Source organism: Protopterus annectens, chromosome 2.part1 (genome assembly GCF_019279795.1).
Source record: "Protopterus annectens isolate FY-2018-M chromosome 2.part1, PAN1.0, whole genome shotgun sequence".
NCBI classification, from domain to species: domain Eukaryota; kingdom Metazoa; phylum Chordata; order Ceratodontiformes; family Protopteridae; genus Protopterus; species Protopterus annectens.
This window is the reverse complement of record NC_056729.1, coordinates 1,697,693,117-1,697,705,977: the sequence shown is the minus strand read 5'-3', so window position 1 is coordinate 1,697,705,977 and position 12,861 is coordinate 1,697,693,117. Positions and strand designations below refer to the sequence as shown.

The 12,861-nt window shown below is 43.3% G+C and overlaps 1 protein-coding gene across 2 annotated transcripts in view; it reads right to left on the bottom strand.

Moving 5' to 3' along the window:
- Window positions 1–12,861, bottom strand: part of UBE4B (ubiquitination factor E4B) — a 2,592,778-nt gene that overhangs the window by 1,795,769 nt on the left and 784,148 nt on the right. The window contains exon 8 of one of the 2 annotated variants that reach the window (XM_044063145.1): window positions 10,005–10,118. The exons of the other annotated variant lie outside the window; for it this stretch is intronic. Coding sequence (XP_043919080.1) covers window positions 10,005–10,118 — 114 coding nt within the window. The remainder of the gene's footprint in view (window positions 1–10,004; window positions 10,119–12,861) is intronic. 2 annotated transcript variants of the gene reach the window in all.

Genomic DNA, 12,861 nt, shown 5'->3' with positions numbered 1-12,861 from the left:
CTGAAAGATAGAGCGTCCACTTTCCATGCTTGTCTGTGATAAATCCTTGTGCAGAATCTTTTTATTTGGTAGTTGTGGGGGGAGGCAAATAGATCTATGTCTGGGCATCCCCATTTCCTTGTTATCATGCTGAAGATTTGTGGATCCAGGTGCCACTCGTGGGGATCCATGAGGTTTCTGCTTAGGTCATCTGCCAGAGTATTTTTCCTTCCTGGCAGGAATTGTGCCTGCAGGTGTACTTGGTAAGTCAATGCTGTGTCCCACAAAGTCATGGCTAGTCTGCAAAGAGGGTAAGAATGAGTGCCCCCCTGCTTCTTTATATACCACATTACCGTGGTGTTGTCTGTCTTTATCAGTAGTTGTCCTGGATATAGTAGGTCCTTGAAGGCTGTCAGGGCATTTTGAACTGCTAGCATCTCTTTTTGATTGATATGTAAATGCCTTTGGTTTGAGGTCCATGCACCCTGAATGCATCTTCCTGCCATGTGGGCCCCCCCAGGCATAATCTGATGCATCCGTTGTTAGTGTTTGCCTGGCTGGGGGGTAATGCGAATGGCTGTCCCTTGTTTTGGTGACAAGCCTGTGCCCACCATCGAAACTCCTGTTGCAGGCAGGGAATGAGAGTAATAGTTTCCAGGCAGTGGCAATGTTGAGTCCAAACACTTTTGAGGTACAATTGAAGTTTCCTCATATGCAGTCTTGTATATGGAATTAGTAGGATGCAGGATGCCTTGAAGCCCAAAGCCTGCAGAATTTTTCTTGCAGATAACTGAGCCTTTGTTGCCAACATTTTGAAATAGGTAGTCAGTTGCCTTTGTTTGTCTGGCATGAGATAAGCCATCTGGGCAGTTGTGTTTAAGCTTGCACCCAGGAATATTATCTCGAGAGGGTACTAGTTTTGATTTTTTTTTCGTTGACTGTGTACCCTAGGCATGTTAGAAGTCTTTTCACAAACACCAGATGCTGTAGAAGAATGTCCTTGTTCTCTGCTTGAATTAGATAGTCGTCCAAGTAAGGATATATTTGTATTCCTCTTTGTCTGCAGAATGCAATTACTGGTGCCTGGCACTTTGTAAAGACCCTGGGCGCAGTAGACAAGCAAAAGGGCAGTGCAGAGAATTGGTAATGCATTGAGCCAGCCTTGAATCTGAGGTATCTTCTGCATATTTGTCTGATTGGGACATGCAGGTATGCCTCTTATAGGTCTAATGTGACAAGCCAAGCATTCTTGCCCAGCATGGGCAGAAGCTGCTGCAAATTCAACATCTTGAATTTTGGAATATCCAGGAAAGTGTTCAAAATAGACAGGTCCAGTATTGGCCTCCAGGCCTTGTCCTTTCTGGGTACCAAGAACAGTCTTGAGTAAAATCCTTGTCCCTGCTCTTGCTCTGGTACTGGTTGAATGGCCCCCATGTCCATGAGGGATGTGACTTGTTTTTGTGCCTCTGCCCATTGATTTTTTGGCAGATCTGGCCAGCCGTTTGCTTTTGGCAGGGTATGGAAATGGAACTTGTAGCCTTGTGACACGATATTTAAGACCCACTTGTCCTGGATTATAATGTGCCAATTTTGAGAAAAAAAGTGCTAATTTTCCCCCTAAGGGTGCTACCAAGAGATAAGCACTTGGTGCAGGCAGGAAGTCATTGGGACTGTTTCCTGAATGGTTGTGATTTGTCTTCTCCAACTTTGGGTAGAAGCCCCCATTGTTTTGAGAGGAATGAACCTTGCGCCTGGGATCTGCCTCTAGGGTCTGGGTCTGCCCTTTGAGGTCTGTTTGACACAGGAAAGTACCAATTCTTTGTTGGCCAGTGTCTACTAAACCTAGGTGGCTGTACTTGTAAAAAATCTTTGACCGTTTGCATATATTTAGCTTTGTCCTCCATTTTCATTAACACCTCTTCTGCCTTAACATCAAACAAAGTATCATGCTGTAAAGGTGCAGCTAATAGTTTAACTTTAACATGATCAGGCAGATTTTGTTCCTTTAACCAAGCATGCCTACTAATTACAGAACCTGTAACTGCGGCCCTGCAGGAGGCCTCTAAAGAATCAAAACCACATTGCAAAGTTGTTGTTGTATCTTCGGCTTTTCCTGGTTAGGGTCGCGCACAGCGGAACTCGGTCTGCTAATGATTGGCAGCAGGTTTTTACATACCGAGTTGCCAGCTCTGACGTACAACCTTCAACGAAGGTACGCCCATTCACGCATGTCTCCACACAAAAGACGCTTTAGCTGAGAATCTAACAGGACAACGTCTTGCTGTGAGGCGACAATGCTACTGCAGCACCACCACCGCAGTTTAAAACCACATTGCAAAGTATGCTTCCAACTTGTTCAGCTGCATGCAATAAATCCTGCATTTCCTTGTTTTCTGCACATTCAGAGTTTAACAACATTTTCTGTTTAAGCAATGCCATGACATGTTGCTGATATTTGAGCATATGAAACTGACAGTTTAAGGCCCTTATAGCCAAGGTAGCAGATGTGTAAACCTTTTTCCCCATCTATCCAGAGCCTAGAATCTCTGTCAGAGGGGTAGGGTTTTGCAGCGGAAGCCTTAACTCCTTTGGGACCCTGAAATAGTTTCTGGGTCTGTAGCAGGGGTTTAAAAAGGAATTTATGTGAGTCAGGAACCCTGTAATATCTGTCAGGCTTAACAGGAGCTGGAGGTAAGGAGTCAGGGTAAGACTACACTCAAAACACATCATCTACAATGTCTAACACAGGTGGGATGGCTAGTGGCTTGTGTTGAGGTAGTAACAGGAAATCCTTGCGCCTCTTTTTAGATTCTGAAAAATCTTGGCTCTCCCAGTGGAAATGCTCCCTCATGGTATGTAAGGTTTCCCCAAAAGAATAGTCCTCTGGAGGAGAAGCTGAAGGTATAATTCTTCAGCATCAGAATCCTCATACGAGGGAAGAGAATATTCCTGATCAGAAGAGGAATCAGAACTAATGGAAACCTGATCTGAAGATTCATAGTCAACCTCTTGCCCTAGGCCTCTTATCAGGAGGGGGATGGGAACCCCTGATCAAGGTAATCAAGTCTTCGGCCATTTTGAGCATCTGTTTTTTGGGCATGGAGGCCTGTCCACGTGGTTCTTGAGTTTGCTTCTTTGCCTTTGAAGGTGCTTTAGTCTTTGCCTTTGAAGTTGGTTTAATGTATAGATGTTTAGGTCTGAATACATCCTCAGAAGCCAGTGTCTGCTCAGCGGCTCCTGACCCATCTGAAGGAATAGCATCCGAGGCTCCAATACCTTGAGTTTCCAGCGGCCCGACTCCACATGGGAGTCGGTAGTGGCGGCGAGAAAGCGCCTCCCTGAGAACCCGGCACCCAGCGACTGGTTTAGGAGAAGCTTCATCATCAGTTCTGGGCCTCAGTTGTCTATCTCTTTCTTTTTGTTTTTTGTGTACTCCGGTAGTTGGATGGCTTTCCGACGACATTTCTGGATAATTAAACCTCGTCCAAAATAGTTTAATGCAAAAATCATACAGGCAGCTTAATAGTGCGTTGGTTAAATCTAGCATAAAACCAACAACCTGAAGCGTTATGGTCAGGGACTGGTAGGAATACAGTAAGAATGAAAGTCCTTATGAGGTATTTGCTTCCCACAAGAAATACAATTATCAGCTTTTTCTGACATCGGTCTGCAGCAAGAAAAAAGTTTCCCCAATGGGGTACTTAGCTTTATAGAAGACTTTGGATCTGAAACTCGAACTCAAAATCTCAGGAGTCGCTGACCGGCACTGCTAACTGCACAAGCTCGGGCACCGCGGCAAGAAAGACTAAAGAAAATGGTGTCGGCCGCATCTTTATACCCTGATGACCTGACGTCAGGAAAGGGCACAGCGGCCAACGCAGAGGACCCAGGAACCCTTTTTACAGGCAACTAAAAAACAGGATATATGATCACACATACTGTATGAGGAAAAAAGATGCCAACAATGCCTTATTTCGGCACATTAACATCAGCAACACTTGTACGAGATTTAAATTTGCAATTTTGGAAATTGTAAGGGCCAACCCCAGGGGTGGTGACATCAAGAGTGTAGTGGGAGAGAAGGAAATCAAATGGCAACTCAAGTTGAACGCAGCCAGTTTTCCTGGTTTAAATGAGATGATTCCTACTAAGCCATTGATTAGGAAAGTTTGATGTTCATTGATTTTCAGTTCCTTAGGAAAAAGTATGTTTCAATTTTTGTATTTAACACTTTGGCAACAATAACTATCGTAAGATAAACAGGCTGTACTGTTACACAGGGGCATTGGTTAACGCCATTTTTATTTTTATTCATATTTATTTCATTATTATTGGTTTTGACAATTTTCATAGCAGTTTTGGTTTGTGTTTTTACTTTCTCTTTCTTGCATAGGCATATTGTACTATTGCTGAACTGTTTAGAATTATTCTGACAAGGCATATTTTTATTTTATATTGCACTGATAAAGTTTTAAACTGTTGCTTTTAAATTGTCCAATAAGGTTCAAATTATATTTACTGGAATAGTTGACTTAGTCAAGGGTAGTTTGCATTTTATTAAATTTGTGTATTGTCTTTTTAAAATGAAAGGGCATTGCATTTATCAATTAATTTCATGCTTGTTAAAAATGTTTCTTCAGTTCTGTACTTTGTTCTGAGGAAGTGTATTACTTACATGAAAGCGCTTAACCATTGACTGTACAGGAGTTTTTGTAATAAAGAACACTCGGTTCTTGTTTTATTCAACAGTGTGGATCGTGGTTTTTACTGTGGGTTTTGGTGTTGTTATTTTCAAGTGTTGTACCCTCAGTTGACTTTCGGTAAGTATTGTAGCTCTGTTGAAGAAGCCGGCTCAAAGGGAGGCAGGGTCAGCTTTTCCAATACAAAGTTGAGGTCCCAAGCTGGAACTGGTGGTTTCCTTGGGGGTTTTATATTTTTTGCCCCTCTGAGGAACTGCCTTAATAGAGGATGTGAGAATAGAGGAGGGTCTGTGTTATATTGTGCAGAAATGGCTGAAGCGTGGATCTTGATGGAGGAGAAGGAAAGGCCACTGTTTAACATCTCAGCTAGGTACTGTAAAATTTGAGGTATATTTATTACCCAAGGATTCTGGCCCTTTTCTTAATTCCAGGAACAAAATCTTTTCCATTTGGCGGAGTAGGCTTTTCTAGTAGAAGGTCTTCTGGCCTCCAAGATGACATCCTGCACCTCCTTGGAGAGGAGAGTCTGTTGGGAAATTAAGGTATTCTCCATGCAGCTAGATTTAGGGTTTTGAGCTGGCTGTGAAGGGTTTTGTAGTTGTCCTGGGACAACAGAAGAGGGACTAGAGGTAGGATCCATGGTGGGGAGTGTGTCAGGCTCTTTACGAGCGGATACCAGTGTTGTCGTGGCCAGTCTGGAGCAATGAGAATCATTTGTGGCCTCTCTGCTCTGGCTTTTAATAGAACTTTGGTCAGTAGAGGAAGAGTCGGGAAGGCATAGACTGTCAATGTTGTCCAATTGAAAGAGAGTGCGCACACTTTCCAGGCCTGTGGATGATAGGTCCTTGAACAAAATTTTTTCAACTGGTAATTTCTGTGGGTAGCAAATAGATCTATATCTGGCTGTCCCCATGCCTGAGTTATCCTTGAGAAAACTAGAGGATGCAACTTCCATTCGTGTGGATCTGTCATATTTCTGCTTAGGTTGTCTGCCAGTGTGTTTTCCTTCCCTGGCAGGAATTGTGCCTGTAGTTGAATTTGTAATTCCAGTGCTGTGTTCCATAGGGTCATGGCTTGCCTGCACAGGGGGTATGAATGAGTTCCCCAGTTTGTTTATGTACCACATGACTGTGGTGTTGTCTGTCCTTATCAATAGCTGGCCTGGATGCAGTAGGTCTTTGAAGGTCATAAGAGCATTCTGCACGGCTAGCATCTCCTTTTGGTTGATGTGTAGGTGCTTCTCTTTTTGGGACCATTTTCCCTGAATGCACTGATCCGCCATGTGTGCTCCCCAGGCGTAGTCTGAGGCGTCCGTTGTGATGATTTGAGTTGCTTGAGGTACACAGAAAGGGAGACCTGTGTTTCTTTGGCATGCTTGAGCCCACCACAAAAATTCCTTTTGAAGGCATGGGATGAGTGGTATAATTGTTTCCAAGCTGTGGCTGTGTTGAGACCATAAGTGTTTTAGGTACCATTGTAGTTTCCTCATATGCAGCTTTGCACATGGGATTAGTAGGATGCAAGATGCCATGAATCCCAGAGCCTGCAGGACTCTCCTTGCAGTTAGTCTGGTGAAAGTTGCCATTTTGCTGAAGTATTGAGACAGTTGCCCTTGTTTGTCTGGCGTGAGGTAGGCCATCTGGGTGGTTGTATTCAAGCTGGCACCCAGGAAAATTATTTGTTGAGAGGGTATTAGTTTTGATTCTTTTTGTTGACTGTGTATCCCAGAAAGTTCAACAGTTTTATTACAAACGGCAGGTGTTTCAGTAGTATGTCCTTGCTGTCCGCTTGGATCAGGCAGTCGTCCAGATATGGGTAGATTTGTATTCCTTGTAGTCTGCAGAAGGCGATTACTGATGCCAGGCATTTCGTAAACACTCTGGGCGCAGTAGATAAGCCAAAGGGCAATGCAGAGAATTGATAATGGGTTGAACCTGCAAGAAATCTGAGGTATCTTCTGCAATCTTGTCTGATAGGGACATGCAGGTATGCCTCCTTGAGGTCCAATGTTACCAGCCAAGACTCCTTGCCCAACATGGGAAGAAGCTGCTGTAATGTGAGCATCTTGAATTTTGGTACCTGTAGATAAGTGTTTAGGATGGATAGGTCTAAGATAGGTCTCCAATCTTTGTCTTTCCTTGGTACCAAATAAAACCCTTGACCTTGTTCTTTTGCAACTACCTCCTGAATCGCTTTCATGTCCATGAGAGCTGAAATTTGTTTTTGTGCCTCTGCCCTTTGATTTTGTGGCAGGTTTGGCATGCCTCTCATTTTTGGAAGGGTGTGAAAGTGGAACCTGTAGCCTCTGTCTATAATATCCAGAATCCATTTGTCTTTTGTAACAATATGCCAATTTTTTGAGAATAATGCCAGTTTTCCGCCCAAAGGTGCTGCCATTAAAGCTTTGCTTGGCAGGTATAGGGGGAAGTCATTGTGTCTGTCTTCTAAATGACTGTGATCTATCTTCTCCACCTCTTGGGGTTGGTGCTTGCCACTGTCTGGCTCTGAAAGATCCTTGAGGTTGCCCTCTACCCCTTGGGCGCCTGTATCTGCCCCTTTGAGGTCTGTCCGTGGCTGGAAAGGACCAATTTTTTGAAGGCCAATTTCTGCTGAAACGTGGAGGTTGTACCTGCAGGAAATCTTTCACTGTTTGCATTGATTTCGCTTTTTCCTCCATTTTCTTTAGTACCTCCTCAGCTTTAACACCAAACAATACATCTTTTTTGAAGAGGTGCATCTAATAATTTAGCTTTGACATGATCTGGTAAGGTTTGCTCTTTGAGCCAAAGCATGCCTACGTATAACAGACCCCGTAACAGCAGCTCTACATGAGGCCTCTAAAGCATCAAAACCACACTGCAAGGTATGTTTACCCACTTGCTCTGCACCATGTAACAAATCCTGCAACTCTTTTAAATCTGGTTGTTCTGGTTGTGTCATTTTGCTTTTCAACTGAGATAACAAAAACTGTTGATACTTTAACATATGGAACTGACAGTTTAATGCCCTCATGGTTAAAGTGGCCGAGGTGCACACCTTTTTCCCCCACCTTTCTAAAGCTCTGGAATCTCTCTCTGAAGGTAATGGGTTTTAGCAGTAGAGGCCTTAATTCCCTTGGGACCCTGGGAAATAGTTTCTGGGTCAGCAGTATGGCTTTTGTATATGAACTGGTGTGAATCAGGAACCCGGTAATACCTGTCTGGTTTAACAGGAGCTGGAGGCAGAGAATCTGGATTAAGGCTGGCCTCTGTGTACACATTATCCAAAATATCTAAAACAGGAGGGATAGCCAGGGGCCTATGCTGGGGGAGCAAAAGAAAATCCCTGAGCCTTTTCTTGGAATCTGAGTAATCTTGGCCTTCCCAGTGAAAGCGTTCCCTCAATGTATGTAGGGTTTCCCCAAAAGAGTAGTCCTCGGGGGGGAGACCGAGGGAATAGACTCCTCCACATCAGAGTCTTCGAAAGGGGAATAGGCATAATCCTGGTCCTCTGAATGTTCAGAGGTAATAGAGGCTTGATCTGAGGAAGGGTAGTCTTCCTCTAATCTGGGCCTTTTGTCAGAGGGGGGTTGAGAACCCCTGATAAGTGTAATCAAATCCTCAGCCATTTTGAGCATCTGTTTTTTAGGCATGGGGCCTTGAGAGGGGGTCTGAGGTCCCTGTTTTTTGGTTTTCATGGCTACTTTAGATTTAGTGAAAGCTTTAATAGAGAAGGAGGAAGGCCTGAAGACACCTTGAGAAATGGCAGGCCTGTCTAAACTCTGAGTTTCCCCGGTATCTGTAGTAGGAATGGGGGCCGAGGAGCCTGCGACCTCGGGTACTGAAGACACCGGTAATGTAGTGTCATCGGTAGTCAGGGGCTGCGTAGGCGCCTTGCTGAGAACCGGAGAACCGGTAGTCGGCTTTAGCGTGGTGTCAATAGTCGGTGAGGACCTTGTATGTCGGTCCTTATCTTTGCGTCTTTTACTCAAAACTGGAGTCGGAGTATCCGACGACATAATATAATTACATTTTTTACCAAAATAGTGAAGGGCGAACTCCGCCCGGCGCTTAATAGTGTGCTTGCTGAATCTAGCACAAAAACGGCAGGCCGAGACGTCGTGGTCTGGGCCTAAGCAAGGTATACAGAAAGAGTGGAAATCCTTATGCGGTATTTGCTTCCCACATGAAATGCAATTATTAACTTTGTCTGACATCGGTCTGAGGCAAGAAAAGTTTCCCCAATGGGGAACTTAGCTTTCTAGAAGACTTCGGCTGAAATATTTTTGTAAATCTCAGGAGCTGGCCGACCGGCACTTGCGAACTGCTTCTGTTTCAGGCACCACGCGGCAAGAAAGACTGAAGAAAATGGCGTAGGCTGCCTCTTTTATACCCCTGCCACACTGACGTTAGGGAAGAAGCGACGACAACCGACGCCGGATCTAGACTTTGGAATTCGGCCGACCGAGGACCTGCCTGACGGCAGGATAACCCATCTGTAATGACTGCAGCTGTATGCACGATGAACATCCTTTTTTTTTTTTATTAAATCCTAACGGACAGAATCCCAACAGCAAGAAAGACAAAGGAGAGGATTAAAAAGGTTAGGAAGATTAAAAAATTAGAAAAACTCATCCCAAAAACTTTCTACGGAGAAGCTCAAGTGGAACTCACTGCTAACACCAAGAGCGGCAAATGAGATCTGAAGTAACATAAGGGGAGCAGGGCATTATGGGTAGGTAGGTGGAGCTCAAGTTTGGAATCCCGAATTGTGAGAAGGCAGCCGGTCGGTTCTGATTGTCAGAACAAAGTCCCTCAGGTTAACGGAATGAATCAGACAATATCAGATCTATAGAGTCTGTTTTTAAAACAGAATCTCTGACTGTTCAGAAATGAAACTAAATCATTACCAAAAGACGCAGATGGAACTTTGGTTTAAATAAACCTGGGGAAAAAAACAGCATGCGAGAAATCTGATGCTTCAAATGTCTTCTAAGTACCAGATGTAAGCACAAACATAAAAATATTTTAGTATCAGAAGCAAGCACAGATTCTACTCTTTTAACAAACAATGTAAATGTGTCTTGTTTAGTTAGTAGAATAACACACAAGTCTTTTAGTTGGTGTTACTTTTATAACATCTAAAAGGACAAACTTGTTTTCATCTCATAGTATTTGGTTAGGCAATAGATGAGAAAAGGAAATCAGTAAATGTCAAGGCTACACTAAATCACACTGTTTAAAATGAGCCAAAAGGAGTCTTCTCAATCACAAATTGTCCTTTTCTCTTCATTAGCAGCAATATTTCCTAGCATGCTAGCTATTACATGCAGAGCCACTCTGATACCTGGACCCAAACTGGACACCAGACAAATCATCTTCTTTGTTCTCCTCATCACTGCTGTCCTCAGTAAAATCAGAAAATGAGTACAGAAGGAAGGAGAAGGGGTTGTCGTAAAAACTATCACACAAAGACAATGTAAGGAAAAAAAGAATGGTTAAAATAGGTTGAAGCCAAGAAAGAAAGCAATAGAAAAATGAAGATGGAAATTGAAAAAATAATAGGTAGTTATGTGTTAATGTCTTAAGCAAACTAAAGCTATATTGCAACAATTGACTTTTTATTTCCTTCTATTATTTATGAAAATTAAAGTGACTTAGAATGAAAAACACTAGTTTTATCATGCATTAATTTGCATGCATTTTCAGCCCGCTCCTTTATTTTACCTTTTTTTTTTAAACACCAAAGCTGAAACCTGTAATTTGAGATACAGATACAGTTTCAATATACAGTTTACATCAAAAGACATACATGATTACAAAGGAAGCAGTCCGAGATGGTTCGTTTCTATGTTCTCCTGAAGTATGTACATTATAAACAAGTCTCACAAATATGCCAAGCCACTCCTACTTTTTAATTTATTTTTAACTTGGTAAACCTACTAGGCACAATCCTCTTTTCAGGGGTTGCCTGGGAGCACAGTTTGGTTAATCGACTTGCAAAGGGTCACACACAGGCAAATGCAGTCTGAGGGAACTGAGTCCTAGATTACAGAATATTTTTTACTATTTTACTCATGTATTAACTTGGTAAGCCCACTGAACACGTGTCCCCTTTTAAGAGGTGACCTGGGAGCACTGTCTGGTTATGTGACTTGTTCAAAGTAAAACAGCAAGCAGAGATGAATGGGCTCACACCTGTAGCCTGAATTACGGGAAAGTACAGTTGTGTACACTTACCATAAATGTAGATGTTCAAGTGTATTCACTGTTGCAGTCAATACATTTGGGAAAACCTGCTGTCAGGTTGCCCTCAGTCGGCCTGAATTCCAAAGTCCTGGGTCCTGCGTTGGCCGCTGTCGCCCCTTCCCTGCTGTCAAGTCGTCAGGAGTATAAAAGATGCGGCCGATGCCATTTTCTTTAGTTTTTCTTGACTCAGGTGCCCCCTAAAAGGGTAGCCAAAATTTACATACATATAAATACATGCACCAATATAAACTTTACCTTCATCTACAAGCAAATACACCACATAGGTTGTATAAAACAGAGAAGGAAAGATATGTACCATCAGAAGAAAAGGGGGATGGTGGGTGGGTAACCTGGACTGCAACAGTGAATATACTCGAACATCTACATTTATGGTAAGTGTACACAACTGTACTATGTTCTTTGCGTTTCACTGCTGCAGTCATTACATTATGAACCTATGAACCTATTTGGGTAGAGTCCCAAAGCTATGGATGGGAGGCTGGAGCTAAACAGCATTAGGAGCGGCTATGAGGCCCTGCAGAACTGCAGTGTCAAAGCCTGCCCTGGATTTAGAGTAGAATGGCAGATGATAATGCTTGGTAAAGGTGTGCACTGAACTCAAGGTGTGCACTGAACTCAAGTAGCAGCCTCTAAAATGTCTTTGGTTGGTACTCCCCTGAGAAAAGCTGCTGAAGTGGCTGCAGCTCTGGTTGAATGCGGCCTAATGCCCTTAGGCACTGGTTTGCCATGGTGTAAGTAGCAGAAACGAATGCAGTGGCCTATCCACTTTGAAATAGTCTGCTTTGAGATAGCCTTTCCTTGTGATCCTGCAGCATATGCCACTAGTAATTGTTCTGTCTTTCGGAAAACTTTGGTTCTGTCCAAGTAGAATCTTAGCTGTCTGTGTACGTCCAAAGAATGCAGAATTCTCTCCCCCTTGTTCTGTGGATTTGGATAAAAAGTTGGCAAATGAACAGTTTGGTTAAGAGCCACACTGGACACCACCTTAGGCATAAATGTTGGGTTTGTCCTCAGAGAGACCCTGTCTGGATAAAAAATGATAAATGGTTCCACAGACATAAGTGCCTGAAGCTCTGAAACTCGTCTTGCAGAAGTTACTGCTAGGAGCAGAGCTGTTTTCCAAGATAAAACCTTTATATCAGCTGTTGCTGCTGGCTCAAAAGGTGGCAGGGTGAGTTTTTCCAAGACATAGTTTACGTCCCATACAGGCATTGGTGATCTTCTTGGAGGCCTTAAGTTTTTGGCTCCTCTGAGGTACTGTTTTAGTAGGGGATGAGAAAAGACTGGTAGGCTTTGTATTGTAATGAGCTGAAATGGCAGAGGCATGAATTTTAATAGATGAAAAAGATAGACCTTTGTCCAGCATCTCAGTTAAGTATTGCAAAATCTGAGGAATATGTGGCGCAGCTGTATCAGTTCCTTGTGCCTGGTTCCAAGTACAAAATCTTTTCCATTTTCCAGCATAAGATCTTCTAGTACTAGGCCTTCTGGCCTCCAAAATGACATCCATCACAGCTTTACTGAGAGGTGTGTTTTGTATGACTACATTATCCGCCATGCTGCCAGGTTTAAAGTCCTGAGTTGGCTGTGTAGGATCTGATTGTTTTGCAGGGACAGTAGATGAGGTATCTGAGGTAAGGTCCAAGCTGGGCATTGAGACAAGCTCCCTAGTATTGGATTCCAGTACTGGCGGGGCCAGTCTGGGGCAATTAGTATCATCCTTGGCTTCTCCTGTCTGACCTTTAGGAGTACCTTGGGGAGGAGAGGCAGAGGGGGAAATGCATATACTGATAGGTTTTTCCAGCTGAAAGATAGAGCATCCACTTTCCATGCTTGTCTGTGATAAATCCTTGTGCAGAATCTTTTTATTTGGTAGTTGTGAGGGGAGGCAAATAGATCTATGTCTGGGCATCCCCATTTCCTTGTTATCATGC